Here is a 22382-nt window from a genome sequence, read left to right as displayed (position 1 = left end):
AAAAATCCATTATGCATTTTAATCATATATATAAAAAAATAATTTATTTAACTTTGAATTTTTGAATTTTTATAGAAAGATTTGTATAAACTCCCGCCCGCCGAGAACAGAAGCAAAAATGATATTTAATGTATCTTTGTAGCTATCAAATTAACCTACCTATTGACTTTAATAGAAGAAGATATTAACATATTTCTTCGTCCATTTTTAATTGTTATGTTAATTTTTTTTTTCTGATTATAAAAAACTTGAATAACATTTTACTATATACTTTTATAATCATATTAATATATGAATAATTATAATTTTATTATATTTTCGTATAGTTTTAAATATCTAACTTTTCTACTTAAAATATCAAATTAATATAAATTAATTTAATTTTAAAAATTAAATAAATTAATTTTAAAAAAAATATGATAAATAAAAGTAGACCCAGAAAATACCCAATATAATGTCAACACAATTATTGGGTTTTTGTGGTCCTTTGTATCTACCCTTTGCCAGGGAGACTTTATAACAAGTAATATAATTTATATTCTGTTAAAAGTGTTTGAACTTTATGTCAGTGAAACTTTATAGTACTTTTTTCGTTTATTTTTATCAGTCCAATATTAACTTAATGCATTATTAAAATAAATTAATAATATTACTTATTTTTCTCTGAATATAATATACTTTAAAAATGACTATATATATCTCAAATAAATATAAGTTCAGAATTATAAAGTAATAAATTATTTGAAATATATAAAATAATATTTTTTTGTAACTATAAATAGGCATTTGGAGATAAAATATGGGATATAATTGACAAAAAAAAAGTATGCTTTTTTTCAAAAAAAAAATCAAGTGATTTTTGGACATGCATTTTAACTTGAATAAACAAATAAGTTAGAATTTTTGTTGGTCAAAAAAATGTTCACTCAAAAAACTCATCAAAATAACTTCTTCATTATTATTTTTAAAACAAAAAAATGAAATAGTCAATTGTGTAGACAAACATGTTTTTAATAAATATTTTTTTTAATTATATTTTTATATACTTTGTTTTCTTGATACTAGACTAGTATCAAGAAAATAAAGTATATAGATATAATTAAAAAAATATATATTAGTTTTATTTTTGTGCAATTCTTTCTCCTTTTTTTTTCATAAAAGAGTATTATTTTTGTTCATTTTTTCTCCTTTTTGTGCACCTTTAATTGGCCACCCACATCCTAAAAATAGTAAATCTAAAGTACCAAAAGTCAACAAATTTGGTGGAAAAGGTTACAAGGAAATGACAGAACAATAAAAGGTGAAAAAATGGCAGTCTAATAAACAAATTTATTTCTCCAACTTTTTTTTTTCAAAAATAAATAAATAAAATTAATTGTTCTTTTTATATGTATAATAATATTTAATTTTTCTCTTAATGGTGCTTTGCTATAAGAGTGATATTATATTTTTAAGATAAAAAATTGTTTAATACTTTTAATTTAGAAAATTGTACTTTTTTTTAAAAAAAAGGATTTTTTTGTGTGATAAAACTAAAAATGAGTACTTGTTTTTGACATTTGGTAAAGATGATGAAAAAAAAGAAAGAAGGATAGAAAATTAAAATGCTCACAATAATTTTCTACATACAAATGATTCACAGAGGTAGGTAACTAAAAAATAAATAAAAACTGCATCACTTAATGTAATATTCGTTGTTCATTTTTATTTGTCATATTGCATTTTTAGAAAGTTAATTTGACAGATTTTTAAAGTTAAATTAGATTGCATTCATTTGATATTTTAAACAAAAAATTTAGATATTCAATATTTATACGAAAATTTAGATATCGTAAAATGTTAGTCAAAATTATTATCATTTGACTTTTTAAAAAAAACTGTGATAATTAAAAGTGGATGAAGATAATATTAGGCTTTGGATGTGAAAAAGGTTCTATTGATTCAATGAATCTTACAACAAATTACTATAAAAATTTAAATTAATCCGACTTTAGTATAATAAAGAAAAAACATAACATCATATTCTTTCCTCTTTTATTTTTATCCCTACTTATTAAGAAATACTTTTTCCGTCCGATTTTATTTGTTATGATTTTTATTTTTAGAGTCAAACTAAAAATTTTTTACCAACAATTTAAGATACATCTTTTCATCATATTAATATGCAAAAAGTTGCAATTTATAATATTTTTCATATAGTTTTAGAATATCTAGTTTTTTTGTTTAAAATATAGAATTAATGTGATCTAATATAACTTTAAAAATTAGTCAAATTGACTTTCGAAAAACGCAACATGACAAACAATACCAGACAGATGGAGTATTTAATTATGTACTTCACCACAATTATTAATTTAATTATACATTATAAGATTATTCTCTTCTATTTAGCGCAAAATTGAAAAATAACCCCCCACAATGTATGATAAAATTATTTCTAAATCGTCAACTGAATATCATATTGATTTAATATATGAATATTTTACTTTTTATTTATCTATCAAACATTATATAAGTCATACGAAAATTAATATGTGAATAATTTTTTTTATACAATTATCAAACGACCATTTAATTAATTTATAACTTAAAAATGAATTCTTCCACTTATCGTAATAGTCTTTTTGGATTGAACTCTCCACTAGTTTGGTTATTAATTACCAAAAGGAATTATTCATATATCCAAACTATGTATATTGATATTTTTCTTTTTTGTATAAAATTCAACACATTTAATATGATATTCAATTATTATTTTATAATTTACATAATCAAAGCATGTATAAGTTGTAAATCAATAAGTTGGATAAGATGTCATGATGAGACCAATAATTTCAACACATAAGAGGTTAAATTTTGCCAACCCACATTAAACCATATAGTCCATAGATTTATGACATTTTTAATTCCACATCACATTTGATAAATGTTCCTTCATAAAAACTCTAAATCCCCACATCTACTTCACACTATACACTCAATTCATAAAATAAAGTGAAAAAATAATAATTTTTTTCAAAAAAAAATAATATTTATAATGGACAAATTGTCTTGTTAGTAAAAATTATAAATCTATTACTTATCAGAAATAATATTTTATTATTAGTAAAATTTTTGACAAATTACGATTTGTTAAAATTAAGATAAAAATTGTGAATCTATCACTTATCAGAAATAATATTTTATTATTAGTAAAATTTTTGACAATTCACCATTTATCAAAATTAAGTTCATTCTTTCATTAGTGAAAATAATGAGTCCACAACTTATCAAAAATAACTTTACCTTTTATTAATGAAAATTCTGAGTTCGCAATTGATGAAAATCAATTTTATTTTTTATTTTTCTAGTAAAAATTTTCATAGTTGAACGTATTTTTATTTTAATGAAAATTCTAAGTTCGTGACTTATCAAAAGCATCTCCAACCTTCATTAGTAAAAATTCGAATTATCTGAAGCAACTCCATTCTTTAGTAATAAAAATTTTAAATCCGCAACTTATAAACAATTCTATCTTTTATTAGCAAAATTTTGAGAGGGTGAATTATAGAAGCAATCTCGTCTTTCATTAAGGAAAATTTTGAGTACACGAGTTATAGAATCAATCTCATTCTTCATTAGTGAAAATTCTGAATACGCGAGTTACAGAAGGAGTCCGTCCCATTCTTCATTAGTGAAAATTTTGAGCGCGAGTTATAGAAATTCCACCACTTGTTAATAAAAATTCTAAATGTACGAATCTACGACTTAGGAGAAGGAGCTCCCCTCGTTCCTCTCGATCACTTTTTTATTAGTAAAAATTCTGATTCCGCGACTTACCAAAACTAGCTCCGCCCTGCCAATAACAATCATCTTTCACTGTCTCACTCTCACAATGATACCCTTAATCTCCATGGCTACTTCTTCATCTTCTGTAAATTTCTTCTTCTTCTTCTTCTTCTTCACCACCCCTTCATTCTTTTGCTTTTCTCAACAAAACCCAGAAATTCAAGCACTTCAATCCTTCAAAAGTAGTATTCATGACCCACTTGGAGCACTCACAAGTTGGGATTCTACATCTCCTTCTGCTCCATGCGATTGGCGAGGAATTTTTTGTTCAAATGATTCATATGTGAGTGAAATTCGTCTTCCACATTTACAGCTTAGTGGGTTTCTCACTACTCAGATTTCTGATTTGCGAATGTTGCGTAAGATTACTCTTCGTTCAAATTTCTTTAATGGAACTATACCTGCTTCAATCTCCAAATGCAAACTTCTGGATACTGTTTCCTTCCAGTATAACTCGTTTTCCGGTCAAATCCCGCCGGAGATTATGAATTTGACTGACCTTGAAACGTTTAATGTGGCTGGAAATCAGATGTATGGTGAAATACCCACTGATTTGCCGGTGAATCTGAGGTATTTTGATGTCTCGGAGAATTTGTTTACCGGTGGTATACCGGAGAAAATATCGGAGCTCTCTCAGGTTATTCTGCTTAATCTGTCGTACAATCGATTCTCCGGTGATATTCCAGCGAGTTTAGGTAGGCTTCAGCAACTTCAGTATCTTATGCTTGACTATAATGAGTTAGAAGGAACAGTTCCTTCTGCAATTTCGAACTGTTCGTCGTTGGTGCATTTGAGTGCTGAAGGAAATGGTATTACTGGTGTTATACCGGCGGGGATTGCTGCTCTTCCGAAGATTAAGGTGATAAATTTTTCGCATAATAAGCTTTCTGGATACTTGGCAACTTCATTTTTCTGCAATGGTTCTGTATATCCTCCTTCCCTTCAGATTGTTCAGTTGAGTTTCAATGCCTTCTCTGAGATTATTCACCCACAATCATCTACATGTTTTAGTTCATTGCAAGTTTTAGATATTCAACACAATCAGATACGTGGAGATTTCCCTTTTTTCTTGACAGACAATTCTGCATTGTCGTCGTTGGACTTGTCAGGGAATCTGTTTTCGGGTACAATCCCGAGTTCCATTGGGAATTTGTTGAGTTTAGAGCAACTGAGATTAGGAAATAATTCATTTGAAGGTAATATACCGGTTGGGATAACGAAATGTAGTAGTTTGAGTGTTCTTGATCTTGAAGGAAACAGATTCATAGGGGAAATTCCAGCTTTTTTAGGTGATCTTAGTAACTTGAAGATTTTGTCAATGGGAAGAAATCAGTTTTCGGGTTCAATCCCTTCTAGTTTTAGCAATATCACTAGTCTTGAAAGTTTGAATTTGGAAGGAAACCGTCTTACGGGAAGCTTGCCTGAGGAGTTGATGTTTTTGAGCAATTTAAGCACATTGAATCTTAGTGGAAACAAGTTTTCAGGTAGTATTCCTGTTGTTATTGAGAACCTTCAGCAGTTATCGGTTCTAAATCTGAGTAAGAATGACTTCTCAGGGACTATCCCGTCTAGCATTGGAACTTTGTATAAGCTTGTAGTTCTTGATTTGAGTAGACTGAATTTATCAGGCGAATTGCCATCTGTTCTTGGTGGTTTGCCTAGTTTACAAGTGATTGCTTTGCAAGAAAACAACTTGTCTGGAAATGTTCCCGAAGGTTTTAGTAGCTTAATGGGTTTGCAGTACTTGAATCTATCTTCCAATTCATTTTCAGGTCATATACCATCTACGTTTGGCTTCTTGACATCGTTAGTTGTCCTCTCGTTGTCTAAGAATCACATATCTGGTTCCGTACCTCCTGACTTGGGTAATAACACTGCTCTGAAGATTTTAAATCTGAGGTCAAATTCATTGAGTGGCCAAATTCCTTCTGATCTAGCACGTCTCTCCCATTTGAGTGTGTTGGATTTGGGTAGAAATACCCTGACAGGTGAAATTCCAGAAGTTATTTCCAATTGTTCATCCCTCACATCGGTTTTGCTGGACATGAACCATCTTTCGGGGAACATCCCAGCATCACTCTCCAGCTTATCAAGCTTAATCACCCTTGACCTCTCCGGAAACAACTTGAGTGGGAATATCCCAGAAAATCTTACAGTGCTCCCTAATTTGGTGAACTTCAATGTATCAAACAATAAGCTGGAAGGCCAGATACCAGTGAAGCTCGGTTCTCATTTTAATGATCCATCGGATTACAGTGGCAACCAGGGTTTGTGTGGGGAGCCATTAAAAAGAAAATGTGAGCGGACTGGTAATGGTAAGAATAGATTGATTATGCTTATTGCAGTGTCTGCTAGTGGAGGTCTTCTCCTTGCATCATTCTGCTGTTTTTACATATACGCCTTACTGAGATGGCGTAGGAAGCTCAAAGCAAAGGCAGGTGGGGAGAAGAAGCATAGCCCTGCAAGGGTTAGTTCAAGGACCAGTGGTTCTCGTGGCAGTGGTAACAATGCTGGACCAAAACTTGTTATGTTCAATAACAGAATTACAGTTGCTGAAACAATCGAAGCAACTAGGGAATTTGATGAGGAAAATGTTCTTAGCAGAACACGCCACGGAGTGCTATTCAAGGCCTGTTACAGTGATGGAATGTTGCTCTCAATCTGTAGACTACCAGATAGATCACTAGATGAAAACACATTCAGAAAAGAGGCTGAATCGCTTGGCAGAGTGAAGCACAGAAACCTAACTGTTCTACGCGGGTACTATGCTGGCCCTCCAGACCTTAGACTACTTGCATACGATTACATGCCAAACGGGAACCTTGCAACACTCCTTCAAGAAGCATCTCATCAAGATGGTGGTCATGTTCTCAATTGGCCAATGCGACACCTCGTTGCACTTGGCATTGCCCGTGGGCTTGCTTTCCTCCACGCAGCCTCTATCATTCACGGAGATGTTAAACCACAAAATGTACTGTTCGATGCAGACTTTGAAGCCCATCTTTCAGACTTCGGCTTAGACAAGCTTACTGTAGCCACACCAGCCGAACCTTCCTCTTCAACATCAGTTGGGACTGTAGGCTATGTAGCTCCAGAAGCAACGTTAACAGGAGAAGCTACAAGACAATCAGATATTTATAGCTTTGGCATTGTATTACTTGAACTGCTAACAGGGAAAAAGTCGTTAATGTTCTCGCAGGATGAGGACATTGTGAAATGGGTAAAGAGGCAATTACAGAGAGGGCAAATTTCAGAATTGTTAGAACCAGGATTGCTTGAACTGGACCCTGAATCATCAGAATGGGAAGAGTTCTTATTAGGTGTAAAAGTAGGCTTACTTTGCACAGCACCGGACCCCCTTGATCGTCCTACCATGACTGACACTGTGTTCATGCTCGAAGGTTGTCGTGTTGATCAAATTTCACTCTCCTGAAGTACCACGACCGGCAATGGTGACACATAAAACCCAAGGTCTCATCCTAATTTTTGCCCTTCCTATTGTCTCTTTGATATTTTGAGGAGTTGCATTGCAATGCAACAATAGCTAGCACTAGAACAGTAGAACTTAAGTTTTTTGTCTAAAGGAAAATATTCTCAATTATTTTTAGTTGTAGCTATTTTATTGATTTGGTTTTCTATTACAAAAAAAAAAAAAAAAGACCCTCTTGAGTTGAAAACAATGAAATGGATTCTTTTTAAGTAATTCAAGAAATCCTTTTTGGAACTATTTTAGGGAGTTTCTAATTTTCTTTCCAAAGTTCAAGTTTTGTGCATTGTCAAGTAACTTGATTGAAAATGACATGTAACTCTTCGTAACGAGCCTGACGTGGTAACCTAGAAAGTGGAATACTAAAGCGTTGTAATCGATTAAATTGGAAGATTATTTATCAAATTAGTATATATAATTTAAATCGTTTTCAAGAGTGCATATTAAAGGTAAGGGTCAAAGGTTGTGGCTATAGGGATTGGGGGGACAAAGAAAAAGAACTTGTTTTTTGAAAAAGATAGTGAAGGAGACTTAAAAGAGAAAGATGATTCTGATGGTGACACACAAATGGATGAATTCCAAACATTTTGTGGGTTGTTTCATTATTATATGTTTTCCTTTTGTCTTAGTTTTGTGATACATGTGCAACATGCTTAGAAGCATTTTGTCTTGTCCATTTAATTGGACTATCGATATTCTGATATTTGTATTGACGTCTTACTAACATTTATATAGTGTAGAGCTCATTCGAAGGAGAAAATGTTTTTTTTTATCAAGAATACTTTCATATTCAAAATTTCAAATTAAGAAAAAGAATAGTTACATCGATTGCTTTTGTCACTTTGTAAAGATTTTTTTGTATTTTTTTATGATGACCTAATCGAGAGAGTACGACACATCGATGTAAAATATTTTTTCTTTTTATGAGCTTGGTTTACTTGATCGAAAATGGTGCAGTAAAACTTGAAGGAGAGGAATAAAGATCTAGTCTATAATTTTAACAAAAGGAGGAAAATACTTGTCAGTCTCGTAGGGACATAAAAGACTTGGAACTACGTCGATAGACTAAGCATTTTTCTTCCTCACTATTATCTCGAAAGAAAGCAATCGACCTCGATGATATCATTCAATTGAATTATATTGAAATACTTATCCATACTTTTATGCTTCCATCAATCTATCTCTATGTATGTATACATCAACATGTCTTTACATAGTTTTTGTCCCTAATTGTGGTGACTAGATATTATTATTTTTATGTATGGATGTTAGAAAAAAACTGAGAAAAATATTTCAAAATCTATTCAATTAAGTAAACATGGTGTGTCACGCCTATTTAAAATATATATATTTTTTTAAAAAATTAAATTTCTTAAAAAATAATAAAAAACAATGTTTTTAATCGAAGATAAAAGAAGACAAGTTTGAAATATAGTAACATTTCAAGCTCGGTTTTTTTCCCACCCACTCAACTCCATCAATTCCTACTCCATTGCGTATCAGTCGATTCGATTTGGTTGTGAAGTTTATTAACTTGACTTATTAGTTATTGATTGGTAGAGAGGCTAAACTGCTATAGAATCATTAAGATATTGACTTATTGATTATTGATATATCCTTTATTGATCGTTATCGATAATCACTTAGAAACGAGGTGACAAGTCAAATAAACTATGCACATGAGTTCATAAGTTGCATCTTGTTAAAAAACAAACACTTTTATATTGTAGAATAACCAAAAGTTTGAGATAACAAAAAATAAAAGTAGGAAACCAAACTTTAAGTAAACGGATTATATACAAAATTGTATAAATATAATTATTTAATTAATTATCCGATTATCAATTAACCCGTTAAGAAAAAACCTCAAACCGTTAAAAATCAATAATCCGATAACAAAAAACATCAAAACGGATAAACCAATAACTCATTATTGGTAAATCAATAGCTTTTTTTCTATTCAAATTATCGATTTTAATTTCATTTTAAACAACTCTGCATCCCGCTACTCCGGTACCTCCATTCCATACCTCATTTCATTTTCATAGCGTTTCTATTAGATTATATTATATACAAATGAATTTGGCATAATTATATATTTTTTTATTTACTTATCAAATATTTTAAAAAAATAAAAATAAATTCACTAATAATTTTTTTTTTATGAAAAATATTGTGGAACATAACACGAGATTATGCTCGAAACAGACAAGGCCAATGTAACATGAAATAATTGTCCATACATAAAACAACAAAATATTATTTTACTATATCATCATCATCTATAATTCCATATAGCCTAATAATTCTTAGTCTTCTTTTTTTATTCTATAGCAAAATCAGCTACAATTGACATCATATTTATATGGACCAACATCTATTTGTCTGCATGCATATCGTATATTAGTAATGTTTTATCCCGTTCGAATTTATTTATCCGATTTTATTCTGATACGAAATTTAAAAAGACTAAGAGAATTTCTTAATCTTATAGTCTTAAATTGATTTGTATGATTTACCACAAAATTAAAATTAAAAATTCTTTTAAATAAAAAAAAGCTACTCCTATTTAAACAAATATAAACAAAATAAGATTAATAAATTGAAACGAAATTAGTATTTTTTCTATGTAGTGACAGAAAAAGCAAAACACTATTCTTTGTTACTCCCTTAGGCTTCACGTTATATATATTAGTTGTCTACTATATTATAAATAATTATATCAAGTTGTTTGTTAAATTTATAAAATTAAGATATAATTAACTATAAAAATTTCATTATGCCTTTACAGTTTTTTTTTAGAAGAGTGTAAGAAAATATCTTATAGGAGAAATTTTGTAAAATTATTATTTTAATTTATTATTTTGTAAAGAATATATAAATAATTAATATAAAACTAAGGGAGTCCTACAATGCAATAATGGTGTAGCTTATCATTATTGTTGTTCCAAGGAGAACCCCACATGGGTGCAGTTGGATGAATTAATCATTTGAATAGGTATTATAGTACGTGATTTGAATTTATTGGGGTTTTAATATAGGTATAAAAATAAATATGATTCTTAATTTGACATTAGTTAATAATTACGATTTTGAATTTAGGATGTGCATAAAGCGTTTAAGTTGGTATAAAATTGAGCAAATAGACACATTCGTTCGACATGACATACTACATGACAATTTTTATTTTTTACGTGGCATCCTATGTATATTATGCCATGTAGAACAAGTGTATCTACTTGCTTAATTTTATACAGCTTTTAGTGCCTACTTGTGCACACCTAAAATTGGAGAGCATAGTTATCTGTTGAAACCAACTTAAGGTAATGTTTATGTATTATGCATTTAATATAGACTTTAAGTATTAGATGTAAATTATAAATTTGTTTGAAATTATTAGCTTTAGGTAGAATTTTTTTATCAATTGAATGTTAAAATCTATTCTTTTGTTGAAGCAATTATTATATGTACAGACTACGGTTAATATAGTTCTATCAGTAATAAGTTCATATTTTAAATAAGGATAATACATAAAAGTGTCCCTTAATTTGGTCTTATTTCATATTTATATCCTTTAATTTTGAATATGCATAAATAGAGACTTAAACTTGTATAAATTTGAACAAGTAGATACATGAGTACTACGTGACACGACACACGTAGGACAAAAAATGACATATAGGATGTCATGTAAGACATGCGTGTCTATTTGTTCAACTTTATACAAGTTAAAGCGTCTACTTATGCACACCCAAAGATGAAGGGCATGAATGTGATTTGAAGTCAAGTTAAAAGACATCTTAATGTATTATTTCTTTAAATAAAGATAAGAGTTAGAATTATAGTATCTAATTCAAGATGTTGATAGCTTGTTATGCCTTATTGATATTTTTTGTAATAATAGAAAATATAAAGAATTTATATTTTGCGTCAATCAATGCATTTTAACTATTAATTCATATTTTTGATAATGTATTATAATAACTTATCAAAAATTTGAGAAAATGGTCTAAAACCCCTTCAAACTATACCTGAAATTTCAACTACACACTCCAACTTCACAATTGTCCTATTACCCCCTAAACTTCACTTTGCTCTATTTTCTACACACTTAAACACTAACTTGTCATAGGAGGTGAGAACACCTCTTCGAGGCGCGTTAGAAGGTGAGAACACCTTAAATTTTGACAAAAATTTTCTCTTTCTCCAACGATTGAATAAGCTTTGTATGGATGAATCAGACCCAATGTTGTTCTTAATTTCACGAATCAACAGAAACTCTAAGGAATAAAATAAAAACTCGAAAAAAGGGATAAAAAACTAAACTTTTACTAAATCAGTTGATAAACCTCGAAATCAAGTTAAAAATACACAATAATTCCTTCTATCATCAACAAAATTGCATCTGCAAATGGAGAAGGAGATGAAAAAGATAAAGAATAATTTTTATGGGTTTTTACGTTTTAGGAAAGAAATGGGAAAAAAACGAAATTGGGAGTTGAAAAGTGGGGGACCCGGTACGTGCTATCACGTTGAAATATTTGTTTGATTTATGTATTGTGGTCAGCGTTTAAGTGTGTAGAAAATAGAGAAAATAGAAAGTTCAGAGGATAATAAGACCCCCGTAAAATTGAAATGTGTAGTTAAAATTTCGTGTATATCTTGAGAGGGCTTTAGACCATTTTCTTCAATTTTTTTTTTAAAAAAAAAAGTATAATAGGAGTTAAAATAAAAGAAGATGATAAATGATATGATTGCTAAGAAAGAAAATGTAAAACAACAAAGTAACTTTTTCTTGATATCTTACTTTTTATTATAATGATTAATTTTTTGTAAAAATTTAAAGAATCCCATAGTGTAATTCAATAATTTCATTTTGTCCCGACAAATTTAGTATTTACAAAAAATTCCTTAAATTTGTTGAGTCGTGATACTTTAGACTTTAGTGATACATGGTAAATGATACATGGTAATTTTAAACTGTTGAGAAAAAAAAGGGGGAAAACAGTACAGTTAATGTTGTTAATAAAACAGCTAAATTTACGGTAACATATCATTAATCAGCATAAAATCAGCACTTAATTGGATATTAATTTCAAATTTTGAAAAACAAAGATTATGTCATCTATTTTGAAAACAATTTTTTTGAACAATCTGTTAAATTTCGAACTACAATAATTTTATTGTTGTTACAGTGGATTTTTCAAGATGAATACTTCGATTTTGATGAGACATTCCGGAATTTGGGTGAACGAATTGCAGTATGAAAGTTACAAAATCAATGGAATCGTTGTTGGAGATTTAATTTCATATCTAATACATGTATGAGAAACATTGACTAAACAATATACACACTGATTCTATATGTATCATCAAGTACAGTTAATGACGCATTTATTAAACTTAGTGAATGATACATTATAATAATTTTCAAACATGTATCAGTACATCAACTAAACAACTAATACCTTACTGATACATGATATCAGTTTTCAGAAATTCATACTATATGCAAAACATGTGATACATATCTACTACATGTATCAGTGAATTGACTAAATACTGTACACACTGATTCTATATGTATCATCAAGCACAGTTGATGACGCATTTACGAAACTTATTGAATGATACATTACAACAATTTTCAAAACTTCATGATACATATAAAATATTATGATACACAACAAATTCATGTATCAATTCACCTCTAAAACACTATACACACTTATTCAAATGTATCGGCAAGCACACTAGATTCCTTAAAATTTTTACTAATTTCAACAACAGTTTTAAGTACCAAAATACTAACCTGAGACAATGTAGGCCTAACAACAATGTTTGCTGCTTTTTTTCTTCTTTTTTTTTGTTGTATTTTGACAACCTTTGATTTTGATATTTCGCCAGAGTCTTTGTTTGAATCCTTCTGAAGATTCATAGGATCATGAAAAAACTTTTTCCTATTTTCTTTCCAATGTGGGAATTTACCATAATAGAGCTAAAGAATGAAAGTGAGGATTCGAGGCTTGCTTGCACTTATCAACGAGAGAGGTAGTAAATCCAATAATTAATTTATGAAAGAATCTTGCAAAGAAGAAAAGAAAAAAATGTAATGAGTTAAGATGAATGGAGATGATTAAGGAAAAAAAAGAATTGAAATTTGATGGAGTAAGAAGAAGACGGTAGAAGTTAATGGAAGTTGTCCTGCTTCCTGATATTTTTACTTTTTTAAATTTTGAAATTCAAAATTTCAAAATTTGGTCTTTTAATTAAAATTAATTAAATTTAAAAATTCAAAATCATAAAGCTGATTAAAAGGTTGAGTGTTTAAATGAATAAAATTTAAAATTCAAAAACTGATTTAAGAGGTAGAGTGTTTTAATGGAGAAAAAATAGGCATTAAAATGGGTAAACGTGTATTATAAGAGAGAGAATGTAATGTATCTAAAAACTTACACTAAAATAAAAAAAAAAGAAATTATGTAATATTTAAAAAAAGTAAGGAAAATTGGAGAATATAAAAATTATAGTTGTGTATTTAAGTTATTTTTTCTAATTTTTTTAACAAAAAATGTACACAAAATTTATTCTTGATTGAACTTTGCGGCCCAAATTTGTATATGCCTTAATTTTTATAAGCAAGAAGTGTCCCTAAACACCTATTGTAATGATACACCTTTCGTTTTGTCATGATATTTTTTTTGAATTCTCAAAAAAATTTATATACCTTATTTTATTATATACTAATTTTAACACACCAAAAGACTTTAAGAAAAATACAAATCTGATTGAGGTATAAATAAATCTTGAATTACAAGATGAATAAGATTAAAGTTATTTTGAATTACGAATTTTAAAAAGATATATACTTTGATGGTAGCTTAGATAGTTATCCTCACTTTGACTATATTGCACTTATCTTTTTTTTAGTAAATGTATTCGACTGTTCGTTCATTGACACAGTGCATTTTCTAGACATCTTAGCTTGGTATTATATGTATTAAGTTTTTCTAAAGTGCAATATTAATATCATATCTTATTAAATAACTATAGTTCAATATTTCTCCTTTCGTTTTAACTGGTTTATTATATTTAATTTAAATATAGAATTGTAGAAAAATAATCTCGGGGGAAACTCTATGCAGGTATTTGATCATGTTTTTTTTTTTTTTTTTTCTGGAGTTCAACTCCAAATAACATGTTTGACTATAATAATCATGAACTTCAACTTAAAGTTTTTTTTTTTGGCCGTGATTTTCGAGTATAGCTTTACGAACACGACTAGCTATACCCATCGGGTTCTGTTGTTTCAAGGCGGGTTTACCACGGTTAGTTTCACGGAGCCCTGGAGACGCGGCTGGTTTGTAATGCCTACAGTGGCCCTGCTAAGGCTTGAACTAGCGATATGAAGGACTTTGTCCTCAGGCCTTTACCAGCCGAGCTACCCCTCAGGACTAACTTCAGCTTGAAGTTGAATTATGAATTTTTCAAAATATCAAAAAATTATTTTCACACTAAATACAATTTGAAATTACAAATATAATAATTTAAAATGAAATACTATTTTTTTTCTTCTTTTAATGTTCACAATTTTTCATGGTTAAACACATCCTAAATTAAAAAAATATATTATAAAACTTTTAATTTTCTTGAAAGAGGTGAATCTAGCCTTAACATTGCATATCATGTGTATTAGTAATTTTTGTCCAAATCATATATGTATAATATTACATATATTTATTTTTATTTGTCAATTTTTTTAAAATAAAAATTTTATTTTATTTATCATTTTAATATATCAAGAAAAAATATTTTTTTGTCTTCATTTTTTATCATTACTATTAGTTACTTATTTCTCAAATTATTATTAAAGACCAAATACTACCTATCAATAAATAAGAATAGTATAACAAAAAAATCAAATAGCCCTTAATGTATAATTAAACTTTATGTTGATCGTATAAAAAAAATGTTCATTTTGCTTCTTGATATATATCACTTGATTAGCATGATTCGTAATGTTTGATGAATGTGTTCATTTTGATCCTTTATCCTAAATCCAACTGATTTATTTAGAAAAAGTGTTGAATTTTATTACGAATTTACATTGTTAACAAAATTTATTATTGTCTTTCTTTATTAGCTCCAAAGATAGGCTCCATAAAATCTAACACCATATTTCTCTAGTTTTTCCAAGAAAATTTATTATATTTTCCTTTCTAAAATATTATTCTACTGATGTAATGTCCATTTCTGTTTTAAGCAAGAAAAAATGAAAATATTTATTAGAGAAAATTGTGTTAGATTTATCGAGTTTTTCTTTGAATTTAATAAAGAAGACATTAATGGTAAATTTTTGTTAGCTATAGGGTTCACAATTAATTTAACATTTATTTTTGATAAATTTATTAAGTTTACAATAAAAGATGGTGATGAACACCTTTTGTTATACATTAATGTTCATTTTTAATTAAGTAAATATGTTTTGGACCAAAATGAACATACATAAACTTTGGGGGGGCAAAAAGTCACATGTCACCTTTTATAAGTACTTCATTTTGAACCGGTATTTAGCGTTACGAGTTTCGACGAGCAACTCGCCGGAAAACAACCATTAGGTTTAGCAGAGAAGAAGAGAAGGTTCTAGAAGGATAATAACGATGAGTCGTAGCTTGGGGATTCCGGTGAAGCTTCTACACGAAGCAACAGGGCACATAGTAACCGTTGAAATGAAGAGCGGTGAGCTTTACAGAGGAAGTATGGTTGAGTGCGAGGATAACTGGAATTGTCAGCTCGAAAGCATAACTTACACTGCCAAAGTAAGGTTTTTCTACTTTTTTAATTCATTGATTTGATTTCCGCCGTATTCCTCAAACCCTAAATCTTAAACCCTAAGTTTTGGTATCAAATTATACAAAAACAATCTAAAAACAAATGTAAAATTGTATTATTTTTTGCTTATTTGTTTATCTCTTATGGCTAATAGCCTGAAAAATTGAGCCTTGGGATCCTTTTGCTCTGTTTATGATTCGAAATTTCCATTTTTGAAGTAATGGAAGCGAAGGTACAAAATTATCGCACCATGAAATATGAAGTTCTGGACAGTATTCTAAGTAGCTTAATTGCTTATTTTTGGTAAAGGTGGTTTCCGAGTCAATTTAGGTGCACCTCGACTAATCCAGCAGGTACATGCTACCTCCAACCAATTAGGTACCAAATAACTTTGTCCACTAAGGCTTAGGAAGATGAAAATGAATTACCTAGTGTGTTTTTTATTTAGTTTGCATTGGAACCAGATCGTCATGGTTCTCCTCCCACTTCATTAACTATTAGGTTACACCTTTAGGTCCGTCTTTGTGTGCTTCTTTGTCGTTGAAGAAGTTAATGTTCGGTCCTTTAAATTGTTATGGTGCTCCAACTTCAATTCTTCAATGGTTGAGTAAGTTTCAAGAGTTTTTGTAGTTGAAGTTCATATGTAATGATTTAATGCAACCAAGTGTTGGCTAAAACCTTTTAAGTGGAAATTTATCTGTTCATTATCCAAACCTGCTTTTGTGTCACATTGTCATCCTAGATTGATGAGCTGAAAAGAATAGGACTGATAGGTGGAGATCTAAATATATCTGTCTCAAGAAAGGTGTAACTTTCTCTAGATTTAATCTACTGATTGAGCATAGACACATTTAAGGTAGACTGCTTGCCTTATTGAATAAGAGTTGACAATATTAGGTAAAGGGAATTGATGAGCGATTATGTCAGCAAGGTGATCAAGGGAAAATGGTTAACAATGATGCACAGAGTGATCCTAAGAAAATGGTGGGTTTTTTGAATTTCAACTTCTAGGAGTCTGACAAATATCAACAATTTTTTCTATTAGATGGTGAACTAATTGTTTTAATTGCAATTCTGGTTATTACATTTACACCACTAAATTCATATAAGATTGCTAATTTTTAAGTTTCTGTAATCGTGTGCTTACTTTGAAGAAGTGTGCATCTCTTTATGCTTTTTGCTTTGGCCCAGTGGATTATAAGTCCCCTTTCACTTTTCAAAACAGTCACTGTTAATTTTAAAAATATTAATTTATATGGGGCTGCAAAATGTGGAAGTAGTATCCCTATCAATATCAAGCAATGATCATGTAATATGTCACAAGCATTAGTATGATCTCATATACAGAGAGTGCATGTGTGTGGTGTGGTCACTTATGTTTACATGGTTTAAATTGAAGCTTGCTCATCCATGTGTACGCAAAAATAGAGAAAACATTAGTAGCGTTTGTTTGGCAGGATGTTTCTGTTCCATTTTTCTTTTTATGATATTGAGCTTTATGATATAAAATACCAGAACAGGTGTCTAGTGCTGGTGGTAGAATTGCAAACAGGAGGATATTTAGTGTTTGTAGTTTCTTTCAGCTTATGTTTTCTGTTGGTTTTGTGTCTCTCTTTTTGTATTTTCTCTAGTTTCCCTTTTTTTATTCTACATTTCTGTTTTAGTGGGATTCTATTTACCATATTTACAACAACATACCTAGTGTAATGCGACAAGTGGGGTCAGGGAGGGTAGAGTGTACCCAAACCTTGTAGAGATTCTATTTCCAAAGGCCATCGGTTCAAGGAAAATCATATCCAAGTATATTAAAAAAAATAATGGAAGTGAAGAAACCATGGCAAAAGAGTATAGAAAGCATGACAAATCATTTTGAAAAAGGAACAATAACTACAAGAAAATAGTGTGATAATCGAAGTACAAGAAACCCTATTTGCCTAATATATTAGGAGATATACAAGAATGATGATACTACTAAGCTGAGTTTGTCCTGCACTACAATGCATGTCCTTGATAATTTATCATTAGTGACTGGAAAATGCATCAGCATAGAAATTTTTGTGTCAAATGAATAAACCACACAAATCTTTCTGATCTTTTGCCCCAGTGTGCAATTTTTGGGGATATGCACCCCCACTCTGCTAGGCACATTAATGATGATGCCTGGCTTGCTGTTGGGTGCTTGGTGTTCAATGAATCGTGCACCTTCGTAGCTACAATATTTGGTTCCTGTTTTGTTATTCATGGAAAAAGAAATGTATTGTAAATTCCTACTTTTAATATTCACTATTGGTGACACTAATTGTTAAAGTGGGTTAATGCAGGATGGAAGGGTGTCACAACTGGAACACGTTTTTATTCGAGGCAGCAAAGTCAGGTATGTGGTCCTCCTTTTCCATAATTATGTGCTGCTTCAGGCAAGATCATAGCTAAAATTTAGTTTCCGCCAGGTTCATGATAATTCCTGATATGCTTAAGAATGCTCCCATGTTCAAGCGGCTAGAATCCAGAATCAAGGTACACCTTTAGCTGTTACCTATATTCATTTATCTGTTTTGATGAAATGCTTTGACCTTTGTTTGATTTTATTTATTGTAGGGCAAAGGTTCATCACTCGGTGTTGGACGGGGACGTGCTATGGCCATGCGAGCTAAGGTCAGTGTCGTTTCTAATTTTACTAATATTTTCACTTTCCAACAATTGTGTTTTTAGCTAGCAAAAAAGACATGCCTGATTATGAACTTATTTGCAGGCTCAGGCTGCAGGTCGTGGAGCAGCACCTGGTCGAGGTGTTGTGCCTCCTGTGAGAAGATGATCTCCCTGCATCGGTTGGTCTCTGGTTTTTGAGTTCGTAAATTCATTGTAATGGTGCGTTAGAAGCTTTGTATCTCTGAACTTTTTCTTATAATTGGCTATTTATTTCAGTTATGACTAGATATAAGCAAGTGATTTTCGGAATACAACATACAAGGATGTTTACCGGTCTTTCTTGCAATGTGTATTTCATTGGGACAATGTGTAGCTTAGATATGTTTTTTATTTTTGATAACTGTAGGTTCGAGGCCAACTTACACGTACCTCGATTAATTTCACAGATTATTTGGCACCTCCACCAGCAACATGTACTAGGTAATGTTCACCAAGACTAGAATAGATGGGAAGAAACCATCTAGCCTGGATATGGTTATTCTTAGAGATACTAAAGGAAATGGTCTGTTTAGGAAGGCAGCTTCTTGTGGTTAGTTCTTATTGCAATCGATGTTGGTATCCATTGAATTTCACTAGAATGTTGTAGTATTCCTTTTGTTAGGAATACTACATGATTTTTAAGTGCTTCTTTTCATCTTTAATTAGAAGTTTTGGAGGGATCGTTTTATTTCTAATGTGGAACTTTTATATAGTAAGTTGGAGGATATAAATATCAGTTAATTAAGCTTTTAAGTTAAAATGACATGATTATATATTGTCAATAACATGATTGATGAATTTTCCTCATAACCAATCTACACGCTAAAGGAAGATCATATTCAGCTTTTCTATTTTCTTTAAAGAGAGTTCAAATATTTCTAAATTCGGTGTGGATTATCAGTTTAATTTCTATATGATTGACAGTCTCAAAAAAGGCTTCTTATTTGACTAATTGAACTTAAATACATCCTCAAATTTTCGTCAAGTTTAGGGGTTCTTTTAACACTTCTTTCATCTTTTTATTAAGAGTTTCATGCTTCTACATGAGTTTGAGACCATTTACTATGTCATGTGATCGACTGGCGATTGGGGTATATCTTAATTTAGTCAGTCAAGTACAAGATAGGAGTGTATTTAAGATTGTCAATAATTCAGAGTCGAAAGACCCCAAAGAAGAGTCTTTCAAATATATATACTTTTTTTTAAAAAAATTTATATATTTGGTATTGTTACTCTGGAGAATTATTTTCTTAGAGTCAACAATAAAGTTTAGCTTTCAGACAAAAATGACAAAGATAAAATAAATGTGTTGTATATAATTCAAATGGTAGACACAATATTAATAATATAATTTCCCCCAAGTTTGAATAATTGTCTTTTCTCTCCTATCATGCAATATTTATTTGATTTAATCGGATGACAAATATAACATCACTAAGTTAAATCAATGATTCGACCAAAATCAAACAATTCAATTGAGGTCAAGTGTATTTAGTCAACTAGTTTAAGACCTAAGTATAATAAATAATAACTTACTATCTCTGTTCATTTTGAATTATCATAATTTTCTTTTTCAGAGTTGAATTATAAAAAATTTGACTAAAATTTTACGATATATATATTTTTTATCATATTGATATGTAAGAAATTGTAATTTATAGTACTTTTGATATAGTTTTGAATATCTAATTTTTTTGTTTAAAATATTAAATTAATGTAATCTAATTTAACTTTAAAAATTAATTAAATGAAGAATAAAAATGCACGAATAAAGAAGTTAATAATAAAAAGAAATTCGAAACTTTAGATCCTCGAGAGTTCTCAAGTTCTGAAATTAGAAATCAGATCTATTATAAGTATAATGTATCCCTCAACTTTTAATTATAATTTAAAATTAATTGGAGCTCTAATAGGTAATAAAGACTTGTTCGGTACGAAGAAAAATATGATTTTCAGCATGTAAACAAATTTTTTATAAAAGGTGTGTTTGGTATGGAAAAAACATTCTCTATTCTAATATTTTCATATTTGTTTGGTCATAAATTTTGGAAAACAATTTATGTAGAAAAACAAGCTCGTGAAAAATGAGGAAAATGACTTCCTTAATAGAAGTAGGGGACGAGTTTCACAAGTGACATTTCACATTGATTCTGTCCTTGCGACCCTTCAACACACCTCATCTTCACCCCACCCTTATATCCCGTATCCCCATCACCCCCAACTCCCACTATCACCTCGCATGATATTTGTCTAGATTATATACAATACTTTTAGAATAATACTTTATACCGATCACAAAAAAATAAGTAAAAAACTCAATTTTCTTTGACAATTTTTTCAAGAAAACAATTTCTATGAAAAACCATTTTTCTCACGCCAAACACATTTTATATTATAGAAAGTGGAGATGGAGGCGGCGATGGTGAGAATAAAAATGATCATGTATTTACGAAAAAGAGGTGGACAAAGTCAATTATGAAATTTGTTTTTCCTATTTTTTACTGAAGAAGTTATTTTACTTATTTTTAGGTAACTTATTTTTCTTATAGAAAAAATATTTGCAAAATTCTTTTACCAATCAAAAATTATTTTTTTTTTTTGGAAAAACTATTCTTCAAGAAATAAATTTACTCAAATTTATGATAGTTCACCAAATTTTGACTCTTCCCCTCATATTAAATTTAGCAAGTTGGATAATATTGTGTGGTAGGAAAACAAGAGGGGACAAATATTGAGGCTGCCAATGAGATACACAAATAGAAATATAGATGCATTAGACAACAAGACAAAGGTTTAAAACTAGTGATTATAATCCTATATTTTGTCTTTTCTCTAATCCTAAATTAACTTAACATTAAACCTAAATGAAAAAGACTAATAACAACAATTTTGAACAGTTTCATCCACACATAAATGTGTGGACCAGTTCACTTTGTTCAATATTAATTAACTTTCAAATATGTTTTTTTAAAGTCTATTGTTTCTCTCCATGTTAAATGTTTGAAAAAGAAAGGAAAATCGATGATGGTCGTGATAGAGTGATAAATTCTCATTTATTCTTTATAAAAAATTTTGAGTTTGAATCCTACTAAATAAGAAATCGTTTTTGTTAGAGATTAATTTATGTTGGGCTCGAAACGAATCAATGCGTCATGCGAAAACTTATAATCGCAATCAGATGACAAATAAAAACATATTAGTAAAAGGATTTGGTTAAACAACCCACAATAATCTCCCCATAAACTAAACTGTTAAACGTCTGTATTGTCGATGTTATTGTATTGTAATATAAGAACAAAGATCTTCAATATATAGATTTACAAACCTTTTTCCCACGAAGGAAAATAACTCAAATATGAAAGGAAAAAATTCAAATTTTCTTTCGACAAAAGTAATATTTTAACGTTTCTTCGAGAAAAAGAATTAAAATCAGAACAAAACCCTACAACTTTACTCCCTAACATGTGACTTCCGAGCGTAAATCTAAATTTAATAATACATATCGAATATCGAACAGCGAAGGAAGAGGCAAAGAAAATAATCTTGAGAA

At 29.8% G+C, this 22382-nt stretch overlaps 2 protein-coding genes across 4 annotated transcripts; both read left to right on the top strand.

The window, feature by feature from the left end:
* Positions 1 to 3663: 3663 nt before the first annotated feature.
* Positions 3664 to 7555, top strand: LOC101245331 (probable LRR receptor-like serine/threonine-protein kinase At4g36180). The gene has a single exon (XM_004234552.5). The coding sequence runs from the start codon at positions 3875 to 3877 to the stop codon at positions 7259 to 7261; it is 3387 nt and encodes a 1128-aa protein (XP_004234600.2). The 5' UTR covers positions 3664 to 3874; the 3' UTR covers positions 7262 to 7555.
* An 8242-nt stretch (positions 7556 to 15797) lies between these two features.
* LOC101247792 (small nuclear ribonucleoprotein SmD3b) lies at positions 15798 to 19592 on the top strand. 3 transcript variants are annotated; one of them, XR_740318.3, is made up of 6 exons: positions 15798 to 16134; positions 18469 to 18521; positions 18595 to 18661; positions 18743 to 18799; positions 18897 to 19012; positions 19240 to 19592. XR_740318.3 is itself a non-coding variant. In XM_010319396.3 (5 exons), exons 1-5 carry the CDS (start codon positions 15976 to 15978, stop codon positions 18957 to 18959), a joined length of 399 nt encoding a protein of 132 aa, XP_010317698.1. In that variant the 5' UTR covers positions 15853 to 15975; the 3' UTR covers positions 18960 to 19159. The 3 variants fall into 3 exon arrangements, 1 of the variants encoding a protein (XP_010317698.1); XR_740317.3 differs by having other exon boundaries at positions 15853 to 16134; positions 19200 to 19592; XM_010319396.3 differs by lacking the exon at positions 19240 to 19592 and having other exon boundaries at positions 15853 to 16134; positions 18897 to 19159.
* The last annotated feature ends 2790 nt before the right edge of the window (positions 19593 to 22382 follow it).

Source organism: Solanum lycopersicum, chromosome 3, assembly GCF_036512215.1.
Source record: "Solanum lycopersicum chromosome 3, SLM_r2.1".
In the NCBI taxonomy this organism is placed as follows: domain Eukaryota; kingdom Viridiplantae; phylum Streptophyta; class Magnoliopsida; order Solanales; family Solanaceae; genus Solanum; species Solanum lycopersicum.
This window is presented reverse-complemented; position numbering and strand designations above follow the sequence as displayed.